Genomic DNA, 23,254 nt, shown 5'->3' with positions numbered 1-23,254 from the left:
AATGACTCTTTCAATAACAATTTGGGAGATTACTTATTTGACATCATTCTCCATTGACAATACATTGGGTATAGGTCGCTGTCAAACGTTCATGTCGCTGTATGTACATTTTTTAATTTTTTGAGGACATTGACAGAATACAAACTGTTCAGAATAGTGCATAGTGTCATCAATAACAACTGGAAGCTTCAGGTCGAACAACTTTTGAATAACAATTTAGGATCAGATAACCTATGAGTTATTTGTAGTTTCCTCATAGCCTACAATGTATAGTGAATCAACATTTTGGTGAAATTCCAACATCAAATTTCTTGCACAACCATTGACTTGAAACCACTCTAGTCTAATCATGAATATTAATACTAATAATTAGGTGTACATAAATGCACAGGTTTACCAAGTTTTGTATTGGAAAAAAATTATTCATAGTTTCATCATAGACTGCCATGTATAGTGAATGGACATTTCAGTGAAATTCCAAAATCAAATTTCTTGCGCACCCATTGACTTGAAACTATTCTAGTCTAATCATGAACATTAATACCAATAATCAAGTGTACATAAATGCACAGATTTTCCTATTTTTGTATTGGAAAAAAATTATTCATAGTTTCATCATAGACTGCCATGTATAGTGAATGGACATTTCGGTGAAATTCCAAAATCAAATTTCTTGCGCACCCATTGACTTGAAACTATTCTAGTCTAATCATGAACATTATACCAATAATCAAGTGTACATAAATGCACAGATTTTCCTATTTTTGTATTGGAAAAAAATTATTCATAGTTTCATCATAGACTGCCATGTATAGTAAATCGAAATTTAAGTGATGTACCAAATCAAATTTCTTACACAACCATTGACTTGAAACCACTCTAGTCTAATCATGAACATTAGTACCAATAATTGAGTGTACATAAATGCACAGATTTACCTATTTTTGTATTGGAAAAAAATTATTCATAGGGTTTCACCATAGACTGCCATGTATAGTGAATCAACATTTCGGTGAAATTCCAAAATCAAATTTCTTGCACACACATGGACTTGTAACCACTCTAGTCTAATCAAGAACATAAATATCAATAATCAAGCATACATAAATACACAGATTTGCCAAGTTTTGTATTTAAAAAAATTATTCATAGTTTCTTCATAGACTACAATGTATAATGGATCCACATTTCATGCGAAATTCCAAAAACAAAGTTATTGTACACAGATGCACGTGTTACCACCCTCTTCTAATCAAGCACAATTATGTCAATTATTCAGGGTCCATATATGCACAAATAGTGCATATTTTTAATTCTGAAAATTTTTTTTACAGTTTTGTCATAGACTCCCATGTATAGTGGATCAACATTTTATGCGAAATTCCAAAAACAAAGTTATTGTACACAGATGCACATTTTACCACCCTCTTCTAATCAAGCACAATTATGTCAATTATTCAGGGTCCATATATGCACAAACAGTGAAAATTTTTAATTCTGAAAATTTTTTGACAATTTTGTCATAGACTCCCATGTATAATTTTGTCATAGACTCCCATGTATAGTGGATCAATATTTTGACAGAAATTCCAAAATCAAATATCTTGTTCACATGTGCACTTGTAAACAACCCATGCTAATCAAGTATATCTATATCAGTTATAAAACATCTGTATATGAACAGATATAGCTAGTTTTATACTGGAAAATACACGTTCGTAGTTTTCTATAGTCGACTACATGTATAGTGAATCAACATTATCGATAAAATCTAAAAATTACATTTTTTGTACAGGCATGCACTTTTTACCTTCCACTTCAAGCAAAGTACATTTACATGAATAACACACATATGATTTGATATTTTTTGGACAACGCGTTATATCGGCCACATTTTGCCTTCCTTTCGGGAGGGCGACTTAAAAAGTATAGCAAGTCAGAAGGGGGTCTTTAACACATTGCAGGTTTTTTTGGGGGTATTGAGTAACAGGGGAGGGTCACTTATTTTCATGCACGGATAAGGGGGAGGGTCACTAATTTTTGTGCATGAACTTTTGAAGGGTCACTATTTTTACGCAGCGGTTTTTCGAAAAACACCGCCCCCCCCCCTGTAATTTATGTCCAGTCCCTGAGTTCGGTGGAGTTTCTGGAGCGTACATGTCGTAATGATGTAATGTGGTTTCTGTATCTCGTCTTGAAGTGGTTTTCTGAGTAAAGCTCATCAGTGGTACATTTTATCGTTAGCAACCAACATCGAAATTTTTCGTATGTCAATCTTTGTTTTCTGCGCGTGTTTCCACCACTTTTGTGCCCGTCTTCTTTGCGTTGCTGGTCAAACAATATCTCATTCTTGACAAGGAATTATTGTACAAAATTCAAATTTGCAAGCATACATTTCAAAACAAAAGTTATCGAAATCTGAAAATCATACTCCGGAAATCTACAAATTCAATACGCGTTTTTCTTCAATAATTGTAAATATCTTGTCAGTTTTATTTCCTACTAACGAAAGGCATACGCGATGACATATTTTTCACATCTTCATCTACGCTATTCTTCTTTTGTCACTTCTAGAACTATCACTCACACAAATAGAGTACGGCAGAAAATTTATACGACTCATCAATGTTTATTATTTCAATGGGATGCGCCGTTTCAGCCGTGAATTCTGTTACTAGACCATTTCAAGTATTACCCTAATCATATAAAGTATGCTAGGGAGAACCTCAACTGCGGTTAAAACAAATTCAAACGACCATTGAATACATCTTTCCAGCCAAGTTCATTGCCAACGGTTTAACTACGTCAAATCACACGGACAAGATCATCCATGAAGCTGTAATTTCCATATTTAATTTTGAATTTCTGAAGTTTTGTTTCATTATTGATTTACTTCACAGCTCCAAAAACCAACAGAATCGATGAAATTTTATTCTAATTGCGTGTCAGTAAGGTATCAGACTTCCCATAGAAATACATGTCGTCACACTGTCTCAGACTAATAACAACATGTCTATATGATCTTGGTTAGACCAGGCCCATTCTTAACGAAGTCTCAGTCCCATCATTGCTTTGCATTAATATATTTTCCCCAAGTTTTCGACAAAATTGATGCAAATTGCGTGGTAAAAGGAATGGTGAAATTGTTAAACCAGTATCATGGTCGAATTTTAAGAGGCACACGTCAAAGGGTACCGGTACAAAAAAGATACAATTTAATTCGGGAAAAAATAAATAATTTGCACACTATAAAATACATAGTTATCAACTTTAAATATGGATCGTCACTAAACTGAAACCAAGGTTACACTTTTGACTTTTGGCAATATTACATCATAGTATCTACGATTCGTCAACTTTGGACAAGTCAATCCAGACATATATCCCTGATTAGGGACGTTCGTTAAATATGCAAATTAGTAATTAGCTGAATTAAAATACAAAATGACTTCAATTATACTTTATCGTAGTATCTTCAATGTATATAGCACGTTTTGTCAACTTTGATTCGGCCAATCTAGATATATTTATCTAATTAGGAAATTTCGTTGAACATACAAATTAGTGATTAGATGTTATAAATATCTAAACTGGCTTTTGGTCATTATAGTTTCTTCGATGTACAGAACAAATTTCGACAATTTTGATAATGTCAATCCAGATATATCCTGTATTTGGAAAGTTAATTAATATGCAAATTAGTAATTAGCTGAAGTAAAATGCTGAAGTAAAATGCTAAACCCTTTTCCTGCCAGACAGTATCACTTCCCCATCAGCCAAGTCAGTAAAAAGCGGTACTGAGCCAAAAACATGACGTATTTTCACCCACTTGGCTTGGTCTATTATAGCATCTTTAGTCCAAAAAAAATCAAGTTTACAGTATTTATGTTTTCAACTGCCTTCATATGTACAGTATTATGTTAAAATACACCATATGGAATGTGTTGTGTTTCATTCATTTTAACCATCTTGAGCTGATGGTGAAATATGAACATGGCAGGAAAATGCTTAATGAATTGCTATAATGTTTTAACTTATTATCTTATCTTCAATGTCCATCACAAGTATTGTCAACACTGATAAAGTCATACCGTCAATGACGCTGTGGCTTCTCTAATGTGTGTTCAGGTCAGATAATTGGTTGTTGGCATGGAGCTGTTGGCAAATAGTTGATGATGTAGGGGCATGAGGTGGGATATGGACCCAAAGAACCCAACAGATGATTAAATACATCAATCAAAAAAATTCTAAGCTACAGTATAAACTGCCTAAAGATAGTTCAATGTGGAAAGAACTTAAATAATTCATAAATAAGAAATAACAATCCTTAAATCCGGGTGAAACTCCCCTGTATAGCGTTCACCCCACTCATAGCGTCCACTCCACTCACGCGCGCGTTTCACATGAAAGCAAAATACAAATCATTGCGTTCACTCCACTCAAACATTCACAAATCACAGACTTGAACCAATCTAGATTTTCCTGTCTCAAATTTTCACTCATTTTCGTTCATATGACTCTGAAACTCCAGGAAACGATTTGGAAGAAAGGGCTATATTGAAGTATTCACCGACATTTTACAAAATTAAGTAAGAAAAAATGCTGCAAAAATGCCGACAGGCTAACACAATGGCCGTTTTTCAGAGGCATATGCAGATTATGCAACAGGCCCATATCACGTAAGGCAATGAGGGGGTATCCAGGCCACGCAGTACCAAACACGCCTAACGCACACAGAGCGAGCTAACACAAAAAGTGAGTACCCCTACAAAGTCACTCAGTAAATCTGTAATAGATCGTAGTCAACTGAGTAACCTTGGAGAAAGGTTTAACATATGGCTAAGTCCCTTTTGATTTTTGTCACAGTTCAAAATTGTTCTTCTACACCTCAACCCAAACCATTGACACCCCCATCAGTTATGATATGACTCATCACAATGCCATGACGTCAACGAATCTTGACAGAAGGAAGTTTGAAGTTGACAGGACCATACTGATTTTCAATTCTAATAGCCTCTGTCTGCAAATAGACGAGAAGCTAAAAATTATCTAAATATGCATATTAGTTATAGGTTGATCTAAAACTGCTAAAACAACTTTCATGATTGTCATATCAGTGTATCTCAAATATATATAGCAAGTTTTGTCAACTTTTATCATGCCAATCCAAATATTTATCCCTGATTTGGAAAGTTTGTTCAAATGCAAAATGACTTTTACTATTGTTTTAACAAGTATTATCAATATACATAGCATGTCCTGCCAACTTTGATTAAGTTAATCAGGTATATATCCTTAATAAGGTAAAGTTCATTAAATGCACAAATCAAGAGTTGGCTGAAGTTATGATTCTTAATGATTTTCAATAACGTCATATCATAGTATCTTTAATCTACATGACAAGTTTTGTCTACTTTGGTCAAATCAATCAAACATATATATCCTTAATTAGGAAGGCTCATTAAATATGTAAATTAGAGATTGGCATAATTAAAAAGCTTAATGACTTTCAAAAATGTTAAATATTAATTATATATCTCATATACACCACGTTTCATCAATTTTGATCAAGTAAATTCAGATATATATGTCTAATAAGGAAAGTTCATTAAATATGCAAATTAGCAATTAACTTTCCTGTCACAACTTTATGTCTTTCACGGTGGATAACTCCTTGTGTGGTCAACATTTGTAGCAATCTCATCCAATTCTGTGCAGCCGTTTTTAAATGTCCTGAATGTATGTCTTTTTGAGAAATTCTGGAATATGGCCTTATTACACAAATTCATTAAATATGCAAAGGAGAATTAATGAAGCCAAACCCACTAAACTTTCAGCATAGTTATGCTTTTGATAGGGTAATCAAAGTATGTGCAAAGTCGCATCAAATTGGTTGAGTACTTCTTCAGATATGGCGTCATTACAGAATTCATTAAAAATATGCTAATTTGCAATTAATTTAGAAGTCACAGCCACAAAATGTAATCAGATCGAGATCTTATCATGACAATGCTATATACCAAATTATAAGACATTGGACACAATGGTTCTTAAGTCATGAGCGGAACAAAACCTGTCTAGATGAATAGACACACAGACATTGCAGCGAATTATATAGGACACCTTTGGCACTGCGCTACGGAGTTCAAAAATGATGCAGTTGATAAAGAGGATGATCAGGAGAGTTGGATGATCAGGAGAGTGGCAATGGAACAAGTGTAATCTAGAGGGTTACTGAAGATCATGGTAAAACCACGCAACAAACAGAATCATTTGTGAAGAAATTCAAAGCTTAATGATAAACATGAGTAGGAAATGGCTTCCCTACGCAAGCCTGTATGATTATAACGCTTCCTAGGTTGTCAATGTTTGCAGGACAATATTCAGTCACAGACAGTCAGTGAAAGACACTTCACTGTCAGTGGTTCCGCAAGGAAGAAGTTTACACGGTAAAGAAACTCTATGTTGTTCAGTTTTGTACAGTCGCTTTTTCCTGGACAAAATGTGTTGGTACCGGAAAAAGGGTCAGGAATTGCTTTTCAGATCATCTCAACTATTTTGTAGGGTATTAGACGGATCACAGACAGTGGAGATGAATTGTACAGTATAAGCATAGGGGTAGACTATGTTTTCATCCCCAAGGATGGGTAGGTGTTTTGTTGTATTGCCAATAAAGGTTTATTCTGCCAAGCTTTGGTGTTTTGGAGAGGTAGTAATTTTAGTCTATTATCTGATGAGTTTGAGTGCCTAATTTGCCAAAGTAAGCAAGGTAAACTACTAATCTGTGGACGCTGTCACCAGATTATCACCGGATTAACTTTGACAAAGTCAACAACGAACGCACCAGCAAGGTATAACTTCAGTTATACCTTGCTGGTACGTTCGTTGTTGACTTTGTCAAATTTAATCCGGTGATAATCTGGTGACAGCGTACACAGATTAGTAATTTACCTTGCTTACTTTGGCAAACTCATCAGATAATAGACTAAATTACTACCTTGCTTGCTTTGGCGAATTAGGCAATCAAACTGGTCATATAATAGATGCAGCATGCAGATAAAACGTTTACGCAAGATTGTCAAGGGCAGTGCAAGACCAAAACACCAAGTTTGGTAGAATAAACCTTTATTAGCAATACAACAAAACACTACCCACCCCTGGGGACGGACACATAAGCTACTCCTATGGTATAAGATAGATCATAGACAGAGAAATGGAAGATGGACAGATATCCAGATAGATATCATTACACCTTCAGGCTTTACTGACAAGTTGAACACCTGGAGTTTAACAGAATTTATTGTAGGAAAGAAATTAACTTAACATACAGAAAAAACTTCATCTATCGTAAGGGCCAATAAAATGGCTACGAGCCAGTCATATTGGATTGCATCACAATACAAACTGATTTTGAAAGTAAAACGTTTCCGTCCAACGTTGGAATGAAATCAACTGAATCATGTCTGAGTAATATTCTGGACAGACAGACTGTTGAACAGAGGCTAGTCATCACACATATGCTAGTCACTCAGCATTGACCCTCTCTAGGGGCAGTGCTTTTGCTTTGACCTTTCATTATCAGTCTTCACATTTGAAATATTATTTAACCACATTCACAAACATGATGAGTCTTACAGTTATGCACATTATCATGATTGGATTACAATGTTTTTAATGTTCACTGCAAGTGTCATGGTAACTCCACATTTTCCTTTCAAGAATCTGTACGTCTGAGATGGGTGCCTTTTTTCCAAACAGAGGGTCCACATCTCTCCAAATTAATAAACACTTGGAATTTTCTGTCTTGCATTCTGTGTCACAAGGACTCAATTGAAACCTGTCATACACTGAGTCACTTTACAGGTAACACATGATCATTAAAGCACTGATTTGCTTACATTAAAGGTATAGTCACCTGTAATCTAAATATGCCCATATATGGTCAAAGGGGCATTCCTTGGAATTCAAAATGCCCATGTGAGGGCACAGTTTTTAAAAAGCCGCGTGATTCTCTTTCCATCGTAACTGTGGCAAAATTGGAACAGGTGACAGTATACCTTCATTGGCATGAAAACATCATCAACATTAGTCTTGTTATCTACACCGACCATCACGCGTGTCAGCCATCTTATGAACTGAGCGAATGGAGATTGACAAAGACTGTCTTTGTAACACTGGATGATAATCTCTGTTGAGTCACATCAACATCTTGCTCAGTCTTGCTTTCCAGACCTTGTTGCTTCGCTGAAACAATTTATTATTAAAGGCAAAGTGCACCAATGGCAGTAGGGCTAGACATTGTACAGAGCGATGGTAGGGATAGATTTGGTGAGTTGAATAAGACATTGTAAGGAGCCAAAGTAGGAATAGACATGACACAAACTGGACAGGTGAAGCATTGAATTCAAATATTACAAATGACCCTTGACCTAACACTGACATGAGATTTGCAAAAACATAGCTGCAGCTTCCGTCTTTCAATTTCTTCTTCAACGTTGCAACACAACTGTCCCCCACTCTGTATACCATCAACCTAATGTTGCTGAGGAAAATTCACTTGATTTCTCATCAGTACCTCTAACAGACAAACAGTCAAGGTGACATTTTGTTGTAATAGGTCTCATTTGCACACCTTATTGCAAATGGTCAATTTTTGAAGACAACAGACTTTATGTATCAAGTCCGCAAGTTGGCGAACACTTCTTGTCCTCTTTAAAAGATGCCCCTGGCTTGACAACTTGCTTGTCTCTCAGATTTGCCAAAATCGATTGCCTCCAGCCGATTTGCGGTCAGCTCCATTGTTAAGATTAAGTTACAGTTACATCTAATTAGTTCATTGATGCTGTCAGTTCCATCTAATGAGTTCATTGATGCTGTCAGTTCCATCTAATGAGTTCACTGATGCTGTCAGTTACATCTAATGAATTCACTGATGCTGTCAGTTACATCTAAGGAGTTCACTGATGCTGTCAGTTACATCTAATGAGTTCATTGATGCTGTCAGTTACATCTAATGAGTTCACTGATGCTGTCAGTTACATCTAATGAGTTCATTGATGCTGTCAGTTACATCTAATGAGTCACTGATGCTGTCAGTTACATCTAATGAGTTCACTGATGCTGTCGGTGACATCTAATGAGTTCACTGATGCTGTCAGTTACATCTTATGGTTCACTGATGCTGTCAGTTACATCTAATGAGTTCACTGATGCTGTCAGTTACATCTAATGAGTTCACTGATGCTGTCAGTTACATCTAATGAATTCACTGATGCTGTCAGTTACATCTAATGAGTTCACTGATGCTGTCAGTTACATCTAATGAGTTCATTGATGCTTTCAGTTACATCTAATGAGTTCATTGATGCTGTCAGTTACATCTAATGAGTTCATTGATGCTGTCAGTTACATCTAATGAGTTCATTGATGCTGTCAGTTACATCTAATGAGTTCATTGATGCTGTCAGTTACATCTTATGAGTTAATTGATGCTGTCAGTTACATCTAATGAGTTCATTGATGCTGTCAGTTACATCAAATGAGTTCATTGATGCTGTCAATTATATACAGTTCTTGGTAGTTATGTTCATAGTCTCCTCCTTCTGCTGAATATGCACAACGTTCTTGCCTATCGTCTGAAATGTCTGAGAAGAGACTTGATAGGTGGGTATAAATATCTCGGAATGCAGAAATCAACAGTGTCCAGACACCCTTCGCTTCATTCCTCACCAAGTACCAGTACTTGTAACTTGACTAGACACTCTCATTATTTGTAGATGATGTTGATTTCATTTAAACCACATGCCTTTCTGACAATGACAATATTAATGACTGGTACACTAGAGTTCTCTCTGTCTGGCTGTGTATTCTTGAGACCAGCATCCCTTGAATGACGCCAATCTGACATCAATTTCACCATCTTCTAACTGAAATCAAGTTACAAAATTTAAAGAATATAAAACAGACTTTAGAAGTGTCCTTCAAAGTGTATGATACACCATAAATTTACAATTTTTTTGTGATACAACTGGAATTTGAACCTCATCCGTCACTCCGAGACACACACCTGCAGCATTAATAGTACACTTCACTAAAATACACCAGTGATTTATTAAGGCTCTCCCACACACAAGGCAATATACTGGTACTGCATTGCCCACACAATGTGACATACTGCACTGTAATATCAACACATTTTGTAATTTTCCTGTATCATGTAATCTATGATAACATTGAGATGTTCATTAAAAATTAAAGTGACCAAAGTAATTTAATTTTGGAACAAATACTGGCTTCACCACTGTAAATGTAAACACTGTACTGTATCTCTTAATATTAATTTGAAATTTATGGAATTAGATAAGAATCACAAAACTCAAAGATTAATAAATTCAGGCCGCTAGATTCTCACCTCATCAAATGAATAGAGTTCATCATAACATTTCTTGGACATGCATGTACGGGTACACTTTGTTCGTGTCACACCTGCAGCAACATTTGAACATTCAGGAGTCTTTTCACATCTTGTTCGTTCACTTTTAAACCGTCGCTCCTGAAAAATGAAATAATCGTCCATCAGAACTGATTTTGTTTTCATTAGATAATCAAGCATCCAAACAAAGGTTATGGAGAGGATCTTGCCAAGTAAAAATCCACTGCCCTAAACCTGCAATGTATTACAATACTTAAATAAAGTTGTACAGACCAGTTTCACAGCAAACTTTAAAGCACTTTTAAAGCCTATTAAGTAAAAAGAGAGAATTTTGTCAGTGCACTCATTCTGTGGAACACAATGTGAAATAGAGAAAGCTCCTAAAAATCTTGCTGTTTGGATAGTAAAGCTGTGTAATTTGTCATCACCGGCAGTAATGTGGCAGTCAATGTCAACCCCTACCTCCCCACCTTGGGGCATAGGGGGAATTGGAAATTAATATCATATGAAATTTATTTAACCCTTTGCACTCTGACCCCCTGGTACTCTATGACGTTATCGGACATTTATGTCCGAGCCGGGTTCAAAGGGTTAAATGCCCCACCCCCTGGGGCAAAACAATCGGAAAATCGATATCCAAACAAATCCTCCACATTTCCCCACCCCAATGGATGGGGCATTCATAAATTCTGCATGTCTGTGGGGATCAATATGAGGCAATTGCCCCACCCCCTCAGGCATAGTTTCATGGCAAACTTGGTCTAATCCCTAGTATTTATCCCGTTATCACCCGAGATGGGGGTCCCTCTGGGATCACATTGACTGCTGCATGAATATACTGACAATTTGCAAGAATGTTTTCCTTTGAAGTGTGATATTGATATGCTTTGCAGCAGGATATTTAAACCAGTTTTGCAAAAATAGAGAAGATACACCCATTTGGGATTTGAAAGTTACTATCAATCTAATGCTCTAATAGTTACGCAACCGCAAGTATGAATTTCCGAGTCATTCTAATCCTTATATAGGTGTTTACCTCTCAAACATAGACCTACAAAAGGGTCTATGTTTAAACCTCTGTATGAGAACTCTCTCCTACCTGAATTGGAAACAGGGCTGTATGTAGCTGCAGTACAGTAGCTCGAGGTTTTGCCTTGGTACTTGGGTCAGGGATCGGACGGCAAAACCTGGTTTTTGCCGTCCGACCCAAATACCCAGGCAAAACCTCGAGCTACTGTACTGCAGCTAGGCTGTGTGTAGACATACGAGCACGGCGCAAGTGTCCGGATTTGGCTTCAACGCCTCCCAACTCCAAACACTCTCACCATACTCTTAGGGCTAGGCTATATGTTACCATGGAGGTAGAAAGAAAGACTTTCTACCACAGGCGTTCCTTAGCTGGGTAGTCTGCTAAGTAGATCGATTTTCGGATAGATCTATTGATCCCTAGTCGATATGACCGCCACTGCAACCTAAATACTCACAAGGTGTGCACACAATCACTCAAAAAACACGCGATCCGGGTTTTCAACTAGCCGTGCGCTCACACAAAACATTCAAAACTACACTCCCATACCTAGTTGGATCACAAATTTAACCAGCTCCTCGAAAATCACGCCGATGAACGTGTTACTCGCATCATCTTGAAGAAATCGGCCGTGTTTTGAGACCAAGCGCAGTGAAATGTGGCCTGAAGAACGATTCTAGTAGATTCTGTACTGCAGCTATGGGCAAACTTACCATTTTCGGTTTCTTCCTGTAGTTGTACCTCGGGAATTCAAAAGTCTTTCCGTTCACCACAACATCGAATATAAATATGTCTACGAAGATACACAGAAGAATGCACATTGCCGTTCGGTGACCCATCTTCCGCTCACTTTTTGTTATTCAACATTTAATGTAACTCTATTGTGTTGTGTTGTCAATATTGCAAGTTTTACACCTGCATCGAGAGGGCATCTACATTCAAAACGCTCTATGTTTTATCACCTTTCGCGAACCATTATAAACAAAATTTACCAAAAACGCAAGCAAGCTCTAAGGTAAAGTAAAATCAAATGAAGGGTCTCCAGTACGGTGCAGTGAACGCCTTTTTCTTTAGGAACCAGCTTCCGTATTTGCCATGAATGCCGCCATTGTGGACCTCCTAAGCTGCTATTAAAAATGAAAACTTATGATTTAGCAGCGCCCTCTGATGAGAGTTGTGAAGAACCGTTTGTTTGGGATGATTTGAAAGCTATATTCACATCAATATTTTTGTGGCGAGAAAACTGTAAAAATAATTTTAATACGTTATCTCACTTTGTTTTCAACCCTGATTTCTGACTTAAATAAATCCTAATACGCAGGTATGTACTCAACTTTGTTAGCAGTACTATACTGTATGGTTTTGTTTCAATATGACTTTTATGCATAAATACATTAACAAGTAATAAAAGTTCATTTTTTGCTATTGTACACGCAATCTAGGTGTTTTACATTATAATATTCTTCAAGCAATTATTAAAGAAGCGAGTACCATTATACATGTATGTGTTTTCGCAACATCTTTTGTTCACATTGAAATATGGCCATCATTTTCGAATTTAAGTGAAAAATGTACGTGGAAATTACAAGTTCAATGCTTCATGAAAACAACTCTAAAACAAGTATCAAAATCAACAGACATTTTTTCTTCAACAAACTAACAATTTTATTATTATTGGAAAGCCTCAGGGATAGACAGTTGATGAATAAGATGGCACATAAATCTAGCAGTGTTAGAGTTGACAGTTGTTTGGGACGGTTGTTTTGACAGGCTCATTAGGGAGCAGTCATTATTTATGGCCTGGGGGAGGAATGTGAGGGGGTCACTCAAAAAATTGAAGGGGGTTACTCAAAATGCGGAGGGAAAAGTGAGGGAGGGGTTACTAAATTTTTGGTGCAAAATGAATTGATACACTTCTCAGATTGCACCATTTCACACATCAATGTCTCAAAATTTCCAATGCCAGAAGGGAGACACCCCCACTCGCGCTCTCCCCCTTAGGGTGTTCTACCAGTTTTACTGCGTGAAAATACAAATTGAAAACAGCTCTCACATTTCATAAAACTGCACCATTGCACACATCAATTTCTCAAATTTTTCCATGCAAGAGAGGGTATATAATCTCCTCTGACACTTTCCCCATCAGCTTCCCGCATGTTCTCTCCACTGTACTTTCAAATTCTTCCTTGTCAGATATCCTGGTGAAAATTCTGTCATGATACCCATCCAAAGTAAACAATACTGTATGGTTGGATTCTTGTCATAGCGTGAGCTTTTATATCAATATTTTGTTGTGACTTTGAATTTCAATTTGTTGGTTTCACCTTTTTCAGCCGTCATGAGATAACCAACGATGATGTAAGAGAGTACATCAGGATTTGAAAGGTCTTTACCATTGCTGCATTTTTGAAGGGGTTACTCAAATTCATCAGGGTTGATGGGGGGGGGGGGGGAGGGTGTTACTAAAATTTCAGAGCTTCTGATGAAATTCCTCTGACCCCCAAGGCTGTAAATAATGACGGCTCCCTTTGGTTGGTTTGCTTCCAAACATCAAGTTTATCTGCAAAAATCTTTAATACACTTTAATGTGTATAAATATGAAACTGATAAAATCGTATTTGTATGGGTGATTGTGTTTACTTAGAAAATACCTTGACATTGAATCACCCAGGTTGCCGAATTGTAATGCCACACAGAGTACTTCCACTATGCACTACACTGCATGAAGTGGAGTGCTACACTCCACCATAGAAAGGATAGTCTAGGAGGTGCCCAGCTCCATGCTTTTTCTGCACTTTACAGAACTGAAATTTATTTAAAGGCAGTTGACACAGATTTCAGTGGTGATCAAACTTACAAAGGAAGCCTAAAGTCTGCACTCTCTCCTTGTCCTGACAAATTTTCCATGTTCATCACTTTCTTGAACTTACTTAGGAATATCATGACTATCACATTAACCTACCTGATATTTGGTCCACGCTAAATTGTAAAATGCCACTCTCACAAAATCATATGGTCTAAAAATTCAGTCTTTCCAATATGATAGACAGTTGTCCAATGGCAATACCTGAGGTTATACCGTACACCCAATGAATGATCAAATATTCCCTGCCATCAAAAAGGTATTTCAATAATGATGTCACTCCAGTAACTGAAAAGGTAGTAATGCCAATAGTTCTGGTATATTATCTTTAAACCTCATAAGAAATTTTTTTACCTTAAACAGCAAAATTAAACACCACCTGTCAGATGGACTCCCATAGGCATATACGGTACATGTTCGCAAGACAAAATGAGTTTTAAAATGGTGGCTATAATGTATTGTTTAATTATTTATCAAGTTTGCAGATTTTGATCTTCAGTAGGTGTGTGAGTGAGAGTCTGGGAAATTAAGGACAATGTAGGAAGATAAGTAATGAAAGGATTAATATTTTTGTTAAATAAATTCTCTGTGAATTCTTGAAGTTCGTGGTAAGTTAATTATTTAATGTCGCTTTGATTGTGCTGTGCAATTACAACTGGTATTAACTCTTATGCTGTTCAGATCTGTGCAACATTCTATCATCATACTGCTGTATTATGATGTAATGTTGTAGTATGACATCATACTGCTGTATTATGATGTAATGTTGTATTATGACATCATACTGCTGTATTATGATGTAATGTTGTAGTATGATATCATACTGCTGTATTATGATGTAATGTTGTAGTATGACATCATACTGCTGTATTATGATGTAATGTTGTATTATGACATCATACTGTTGCATAGTGATATCCTACTGCTGTACTAAAATTAAGCATGTGCTAGCAGGCATTCTTCCATGGTTACTACCAGCAAGTTGCTATGACAATACCACACTGGCTTGTCTTACTTGCACGGTTGGCCAATTTTTGGTAATCAACCAGGAATTTGATGACATGCACAGAAAAATGCATTTCCTTACGCTTTGGTACACATAGATTTATTTGTAATGCCTGTGTGATCTCTTAGGCCTATCGAGCCTGTAGAACACATCACATACTGTATACTCTGGAGTAGAAAAATTAGCAAATTGTTTACAAATTGATTAAATCAAGATGACCTTTGATGAACGTATCGGTGGAAGAACCATGGTTTAACTGATTAGGGAAATCTTATTGTTGTCTACTGTTACAGTTCATGAACAAGGATGGAGAAGACTTGGCAACGGAATTTAAATCTGATGATTACATTAGTTTAGAGGTCAATTCTCTTGTTGTAAACATACCTATCATTGCAGCGTGAGTATTTCTATGGCGTTGCCTCTCATGCTGCACAATCGACAAAAAAGATAAAGCCACATGGAAAATTTACAGTAAGATGAGCAGTACTTGTGTACATTAAAATATTCTATTTCAAATGGGAGAAAAGTATTAGTAGATTGACATACATTCAACTCACACTATCAAACATCACACTCCAGACCATGTTCAGCCCAATGTAATTATTGACAATTTTATTCTCAACTGTTACACAATATACAAAGAATTATACCATACATTGCCAGATACAGTCATCTTATCTTTATATCTATGACTAGGGAGCCTGAAATCACACAGAGAATTATCGGCAAGTTAAATAGTCACTTCTAGTGGGCTGCTGTAATAAATAGTTGAAGCTAGTTTAGGTTTTTTGGTTTATTTTATACTTACAGAACTAAACTCATATTGTTAAAACTATTTTTATTTAGAATATATTATTTCTATACATACAGAGAGATCTATGATTCTATTGCTAGGTCACATGGATGTATATTAGCTCTGTTATTGAGAGAGACACTTTGAAAAAATCTGCTTGATGTAACAATTATTTCAGAGCTCTGGGGGTTAATGCCACCACAAGTACACAAGTTGCATGCATGAATTATAATAACAAAGACATGATAGGTGTTCGGCATTGCTGTAAAATGAGTACAAATTTCATTTGATCCAAAAAGTTGATTGTATCCATGCACTGTAATCTCAGAGAACCAAACACGAACCACTGCACCTACTAGGCTATTCTTATCGTATCTGTCCTCCTTTACATATACGCCTTGATCATATGGACAATACAATTCATGAGAATTTATGTTGATTTATGTAAATTATATGCACACATGGGCTTGACATCTATATGGGCAAAGTGATAGGTTTGCATTTAGTACACAGAGAAATGATCAAAAACATGTTCAAAAAAAGCAGCACCAGGGGATTGAAGTATGCTTGCAAAAAACTAAGCTGGCAATGTGCAGTGGCTCCGAAGGTTGTATCTGATTGGTTGATTGTCATTATTTACAGCAACTTAAGGAGTCTGTAACTGAGACTATTCTCTACTTGATTGGCTGTTTGAAAATAATCCAATAGGGACAATGAGTTTCAGACAACCCAATAGCTAAAAGCTTCCAAGACACTACACAAAGCCCAAACTGTTGTCAAGTCATGCTCTTGTGTATAAATTTACATATACAAAGTGTTTGCCGTGAATTAATTAGGAATCAACATTTGGATCAAAGCATGAGTAGCGACTATTCTACGATAAATGTAGAGTACAGACATGTGATTCATGCTTGGTCTTCTCTTTCAAACACAGAAAAGATTCTCAATTTTATCTATTGAAAACCTTTGTAAGTTCTATACATTGTGAAATCCATTCTTGCTTTTGCTCTTACAAAGCTTGGATATTGAATGCATATGGCAGTTTTAAGAATACAATATTTTTTTTAATTTTTGAATTGGTCACAGAAAAGCTGATATCAAGTAATTTAGATCGCAGACACTCTTCCATTTCAAGTGTAATAAATTGACAAAGAGCACATCTTTTATGATAATATTTTTCAATTTTTATGAGATGTGACCGATGCATGCTGAGTCACCAGATATCTGAAATCTATTCTGCTTACAGTGCGTGTATAAAATGAATGATTTGAAGAATCTGAAGAAGTAAGCAAATGCCAACACCATGGAACACAATCATTGTCGACTCTGTCCTTTCAGAAGATGAGATAATAATCATGATTTCAAAAACTGGTCAGACTTTGTAAGAATTAGGCAAAAGAAGATGTGTCATTCTATGGAATAGCAGCATGATCATTGAAACATAAATTACATGATAGATTGTATTCACAATGAATAAAATCATTACGTGAAATTGAATCTAAAATTTGTCTGTATCTGTCCAATTTCCATCTCATACTATTCTCTTCACATCAAATTTTGCATTAAATTTTCAAATCTCCCATTTAGAAAGCAAAATAACAAACATGCACATCAACCTATGAATGCACCTTGTACCTACAGTTCTCTGTTCGCCAATGTTTTCTATGAGTAAATAAATCACCAACTAGTACACATCAATTCCTCCATCAAAAGTCCTCCTGTATTGGCACTATCCCACTACAGTAAATAAATACGAACAATCCAACATGTTTGCCAGGAGAAAGCTATTTTCGTGTTAAATATAATTGTTTGTTTCCCAAATCATTTTTATCATGCAAGCATCAATGACATTGTTTGGTAATTTTCAAGTTTATGCTGAATATCATATTCTTTCTTGTTTTGTGCAAGTATATATAAATATAGGACCACAGTTTCACCAGAAAATCACATTTTTGGAAATGGTAACATTTCATTAGCTTGAAGGCATAATAGCTACAAACATCACAAATTATTGATTACTCAAAGTGAAAATCTAGTCTTATTCATGGCTAATTGCTAAGCACTCAAAAAATTCAGTTTTTGGATACCCAAACAATTTCTGTAATTTGAACTCTTGTGATTTACAGGAATGTTCTTTCTGCAGATAAACACATCGCTGGAAAGTTTTCCATTTCTGAAATGCCCTGTTAATCTATAGCAGCATAATTCAATGCAATAATTACGCATGAATGTATTCACCATGATAGCAATGTACAGAATTATTTCCCAGACTCTGCTGAAGCTGAAACACAAAGCTTTGATTTTACATGCTACAAAAACAATTCACAATTCTAGGCATTGATTAGCGTTCACCCTGTTCTAACTTTCACGCAAAATTATTTTTACAAAAATAAGATGAAAGAGAACACAGAAATGAAATCCAATGCCACTAGCTTTACAGTTATGGTGGATTTCTATTCTATGAAATATGTATTGATTTGCAAGTCTTTAGGGCGTTTTCAGATCTAAAAATACACACAGAATGGAGAATGACACAGGGGCAGAGCAGTTTTCTTGAATAAAGACAGCAGAGAGAAATTACTGTGTAACAGAATGCTTCTTGCACTAATATCTGAAGAAAACAATGTTTCTCATTATTGCATTCTCTAATTGCTTGAAATTATTGAACAAAAATGACAGCCATTGTAGTTTCTGACGTGACCTGAATTTCCAAATGGGAGAGGATTGTCTGTGAAGGGTATTGAAAACCTAGTGTCGTATATTCACACTTTGACGAAAACACATCTGATGAGAAACCCCTTTTCCAGTCCCCTGACTCTGCAATGCAAATGAAATCTAAAATTGACTTACTGTGACGTCAAACTCTCTCTCGCCGTCATTTTCTCCTTTCACCAATCGCAATAAATTACACCTTCACAGTAAAATATGTGATTAGAACAGCAGCTTGTGCAGTACGTTGCACCTTGATACACATCAGTAAAACAACTAAGATGATTGGATTAGGTATTCCACCTACACACTTGCTAAAACTTAGGTTTGTTTCAGTCTCACTACATGGCTAGAGAGTCTCATCTGCAGCAATATGGTTAATCAGACATATGGATTTATTTCTAGAGAGAAAAGGATGATTGCACTTCCACTGACAGCCAGGTGTTCTAACAAAATTCAAGAAAAGTGTAAATCCATTTTTCTCCTACTCTATTTGTCAAATTGACCTCACTTCATTTACATTGAGGTTGAAATTCAAATCTGACACTGTATTTCTCTGAATCTAAATGAACACTCTAGTGATTAGTTTTCAGATAAAAAATATCAGAAGCTCCTTCGTTTCTTTTCCTGACTTACATCTTATCAAAATCAAGTATTCAGTGAGGAGTTATGATTGGTTACAAGGAGTCACATGATGGAATGCTGGAATGTTTGTGATTGGCTCAGAAAAATCTACGATTATTATGGAATAGCTTCAAACAATGACTTAACAACAAGCAACTGTTTGGGATTTGATAACTGTTGCAAAACTTAGGAAAGACCAAATTTCAATTTTTGGCAGGCTTCATCCTCTTTCACAAAACATATTACTAGATTACTTTATATACAGCGAAGGGAAGTCTCAACAATATTGCTTGACTTGGCTGGGCATTGCAATCTACAAGAGGCTGAGAAACATTGTTTTCATAACATTGCAAAAACGTCTTGAACATTATGGACAGTTCTAAATGTGTATGTACTCTGACTCACCAAAAAGAAGTAAACATTGCACCACTGATTTTTTGAAAATAATATTGTAACCATGGCACACCCCTATTTCACAAGCACAATGGTATGATCAAGCCATTGAAAACCCTGTGGTGATCATACCAAAGTAGACACAAATAGAGGTGTTCCAGCATTGTAAGATGACAGTCAAAGATAAAATGGTACCGATCTCTGTAAAGAGTATATAATCTTTACATGTACAGTTTTGACACTTTTTTTATTATTCTTTTTCTGTACCCTTGTTTAATTCTTCTTTGTTTGCTGCCTGTCATTGTAAAACAAAGAATTCTATTGGTTGTCTCTTCATGTGATTAGCAAGCACATCCACTACTGGCTGGTTGAGGTTCCTGTGTGAGCCGTGTGCCTTTCTGGGAGTTGCTAACAATCGTTGGGTCTGAATCCAAACTTTCAGACATTTTGTCACAGATTATATCCACCAGACGTTCAAAGGTCTGTTTGACGTTGATGTTCTCCTTAGCACTCGTTTCAAAGAACTCCAGTCCTTCAAGCAAAAGAAAGTGAAGAAAGTGGATATGATGTTGCTAAATAAGTCCTTTTACAAGGAGAGAAGATATATTTTCCACAATACTTCACGTGCGACATATTATTCCTTTAAATATACTTTTAGTGTAAAGTATAAGTTTGAGAATGTAAGGTTTTGAACATATCAATACATGGAACTGTTTACTAACTTTCAACAATCACTTTACCAAAAATCTCACTTTACCTCTGTTACTTTTAGTTCTCAAATTAAAACAAAGTGAAGCAGACATCATTTTGGGTTTGAAAAGATGGACACTTGTGACGTTTTTACTAAATAGGAAGTTTCCAGAAGAAGTACACAATTCAGTGTCCCTAATTATATTTAAACGTATACATTATATGCAGTTGAAAAGATATCCATCTTACTGAAAATTCTTGTTACATTTACATCAAGCTGATTAAAATATAGAAATATTGAAAGTGATGTCAATGCCATGGGTTGTATCACAGAACAGTTAACTTAAACAAACAGCTGCTACATATTAACAACATAAAGAGAACCACAAAGCAACATGAAAACAAATTCAATTAATATCCAGAACACGAGGCCATGGTTATTGGACTGAAACTAAAGTTACGATTGAAATTATTTCCATAATATTACAGGGTCTTTTAACTTCTCTGAAAAAGAGTCAGTTTTTGCCAAGCTTGTACCAATGTTATTAGGGAAATGCTCGTGTCGTACAACTGTTTGTAGACAAGTTTTCAAAGCAGTGTTTCAATAGGTCAAACCAAGAATTCAAACGGACCACGGTACAAACAAACCCTCATGCACAAATGTGCAGAGAAGTACATGTATGTGTATTTCCTTCCATACGTGTTTGAACACATGAGGGTTTACTTGTACTGGCATCATGTGATCTTTTGGGCGTATTGAGTCTGTAGAAGACATCGCGTTCTTTTTATTCCGGAGTAACGGTAGAACCATGGAAACCACATATATACCTCTATATACTGGAATGTGTTCCCTGCAGTCTCATGTAGTGGCAGTGAGTGTAACATGCAGAAAAATAGCCAGCTCAGCAGAAATCAGCTCTGCTTCCAATCAAATACATCATCTCCACAAAGACAACATGACACTTCAACAATCAGTCACTCACACATTATTGTATGTTCCAAAGTCTAGCAAATCTTGATGTATTCAAACGGACAAACATTGGACACAATATTACAATGGACCCATTGTTTCTACATCTCATAAAGAATAAATTTAGTTTATTTGCGTCATGTTTCAACTCGGATTAATATACTGACATATGTATCGATATCCAGGTATATAAGGCTGTTTTCATGTTAAAATATAAATAATGATTCTATCACTGAATTTGCCATTGAGGTGGCTATATTGATCATAGACGGAAATCAATTATCCTTACTCAAGCTGTTTTCACTCCCTTTCATATGATTCCTAGATTGATTTTTTCACAGCTTATGTCTTTGTTGGAAAGCCAGTATTATACTTTCTACACTCGTTTCAATATTTGTCACAAGTTGACAGATTCAGGAGTAATGTTGCTGGTATATTATTATTATTGTTATTAAAATTATGGATATTTTCCGTTGACAGAGTGAATTGTTAATATTCTAAGAGAATCAGACAATACTAAATGTTGCCATCAGTCAATACTTGTTTTACATCATTCAGACTTTATTTGATATATTGTGGTTGTTATTGAATAGTGTGGTTAGCCAGGTCCTTTCACACCTATCTTTGTATAAATGTGTGGAGCTAAGCAACTACATGCTTGAGAGCAGGTGACCATATGTCCAATGTTAGGGCACATACTTACTTTGTAGGGGCTTTGAGGTAGAATACCTAGGGACAGATATTCCGACTCTAACTTTTACAATTCTTCCTTCTCTACCACTTGTGAGGATTCATTTTCAAGCTCTTGGTGTAAAGAAAACTTTTCACTGTTTTAGTTTTTTCGAAAATCAAAAATTGTGTTTTTCTCCACAGAGTTAACACAGGGATGGTGGCCATTTTGAATTTCACATATCAGTAAATCTTGGCAATTTCTTTCCCTAGTACCAAAATTTGCACAGTTACCCCCAATTTTTATTCCTGATTTTGAAAGAGAACGGTCAAAATATTCCTGTAGGAAAGTTCGAGCAAATATTTAAATCCTTCACTTTGGAGGTGCATACCGGTACTACATTAATTTTGTTTTGATGGCTCTCCTACATACTTCTCATACCTCAGTTTTGGTTTTATTTGCAAATGAAACTCATATGCTTGATTTCCATGATAGACAAAAACCTGTACAAAATAAAACAAATTTTCCTCATTGACCAGAGCATGAATATATTTGAATCACTGTTATGCTGTTTATTGATTTTCCTTGTATAATATTACACACAAAGGGTGATTCCCTATATTAACCATGCCAGATAACATAATTAAACTATCTTTTATGAAAAGAAATTCAATTATTTTTGAATGCTGAAGTTGTTGTCTAGTAGAAAGCAGTTCCGGCTTACTTTCACTCACATTCTGACTACGTGGCCACTGTATCCTATGAGTGTGTGAAGGTGATATGTGAGGCCTGTTATACATACTTATCTTTCCTGGTCTGATGGGAAAGACTAGACTACAATATACCAGTACACTGGTTGTGTTTTTGGGTGCTTTTTTAAAGCTTAAAAAGCTTTAAAGTCCATATATTACTGATTTTGTTTAATTTGAACTTAATACTAATGTTTAGTAAAAAAGCCATACTACTCAAATAAGTAAAAATTATTTTTGGTATTCATTTCTAAAATATTATATTTCATACTTAAAACACTCGAAATACTGGTCCTCAGAAAAAATCTGAATTCATATTGGCCGCAAA

At 35.8% G+C, this 23,254-nt stretch overlaps 2 protein-coding genes across 4 annotated transcripts in view; both read right to left on the bottom strand.

The window, feature by feature from the left end:
* Positions 1–7,655: 7,655 nt before the first annotated feature.
* LOC139138143 (uncharacterized) lies at positions 7,656–12,576 on the bottom strand. The gene is made up of 3 exons (XM_070706376.1): positions 12,173–12,576; positions 10,412–10,552; positions 7,656–9,926 (listed from the first exon to the last, which is right to left on the bottom strand). The coding sequence occupies exons 1-3, from the start codon at positions 12,296–12,298 to the stop codon at positions 9,840–9,842; spliced, it is 354 nt and encodes a 117-aa protein (XP_070562477.1). The 5' UTR covers positions 12,299–12,576; the 3' UTR covers positions 7,656–9,839.
* Positions 12,577–15,925: 3,349 nt separating this feature from the next.
* LOC139138142 (ras-related protein Rab-3) overlaps positions 15,926–23,254 on the bottom strand; it is a 43,895-nt gene continuing 36,566 nt past the window's right edge. For all 3 annotated transcript variants that reach the window (XM_070706374.1, XM_070706373.1, XM_070706375.1), the window contains exon 5: positions 15,926–20,379. In XM_070706374.1, coding sequence (XP_070562475.1) covers positions 20,189–20,379 — 191 coding nt within the window. In that variant the 3' untranslated portion in view covers positions 15,926–20,188. The remainder of the gene's footprint in view (positions 20,380–23,254) is intronic.

Source organism: Ptychodera flava, chromosome 8 (assembly GCF_041260155.1).
Source record: "Ptychodera flava strain L36383 chromosome 8, AS_Pfla_20210202, whole genome shotgun sequence".
NCBI classification, from domain to species: Eukaryota; Metazoa; Hemichordata; class Enteropneusta; family Ptychoderidae; genus Ptychodera; species Ptychodera flava.
This window is presented reverse-complemented; position numbering and strand designations above follow the sequence as displayed.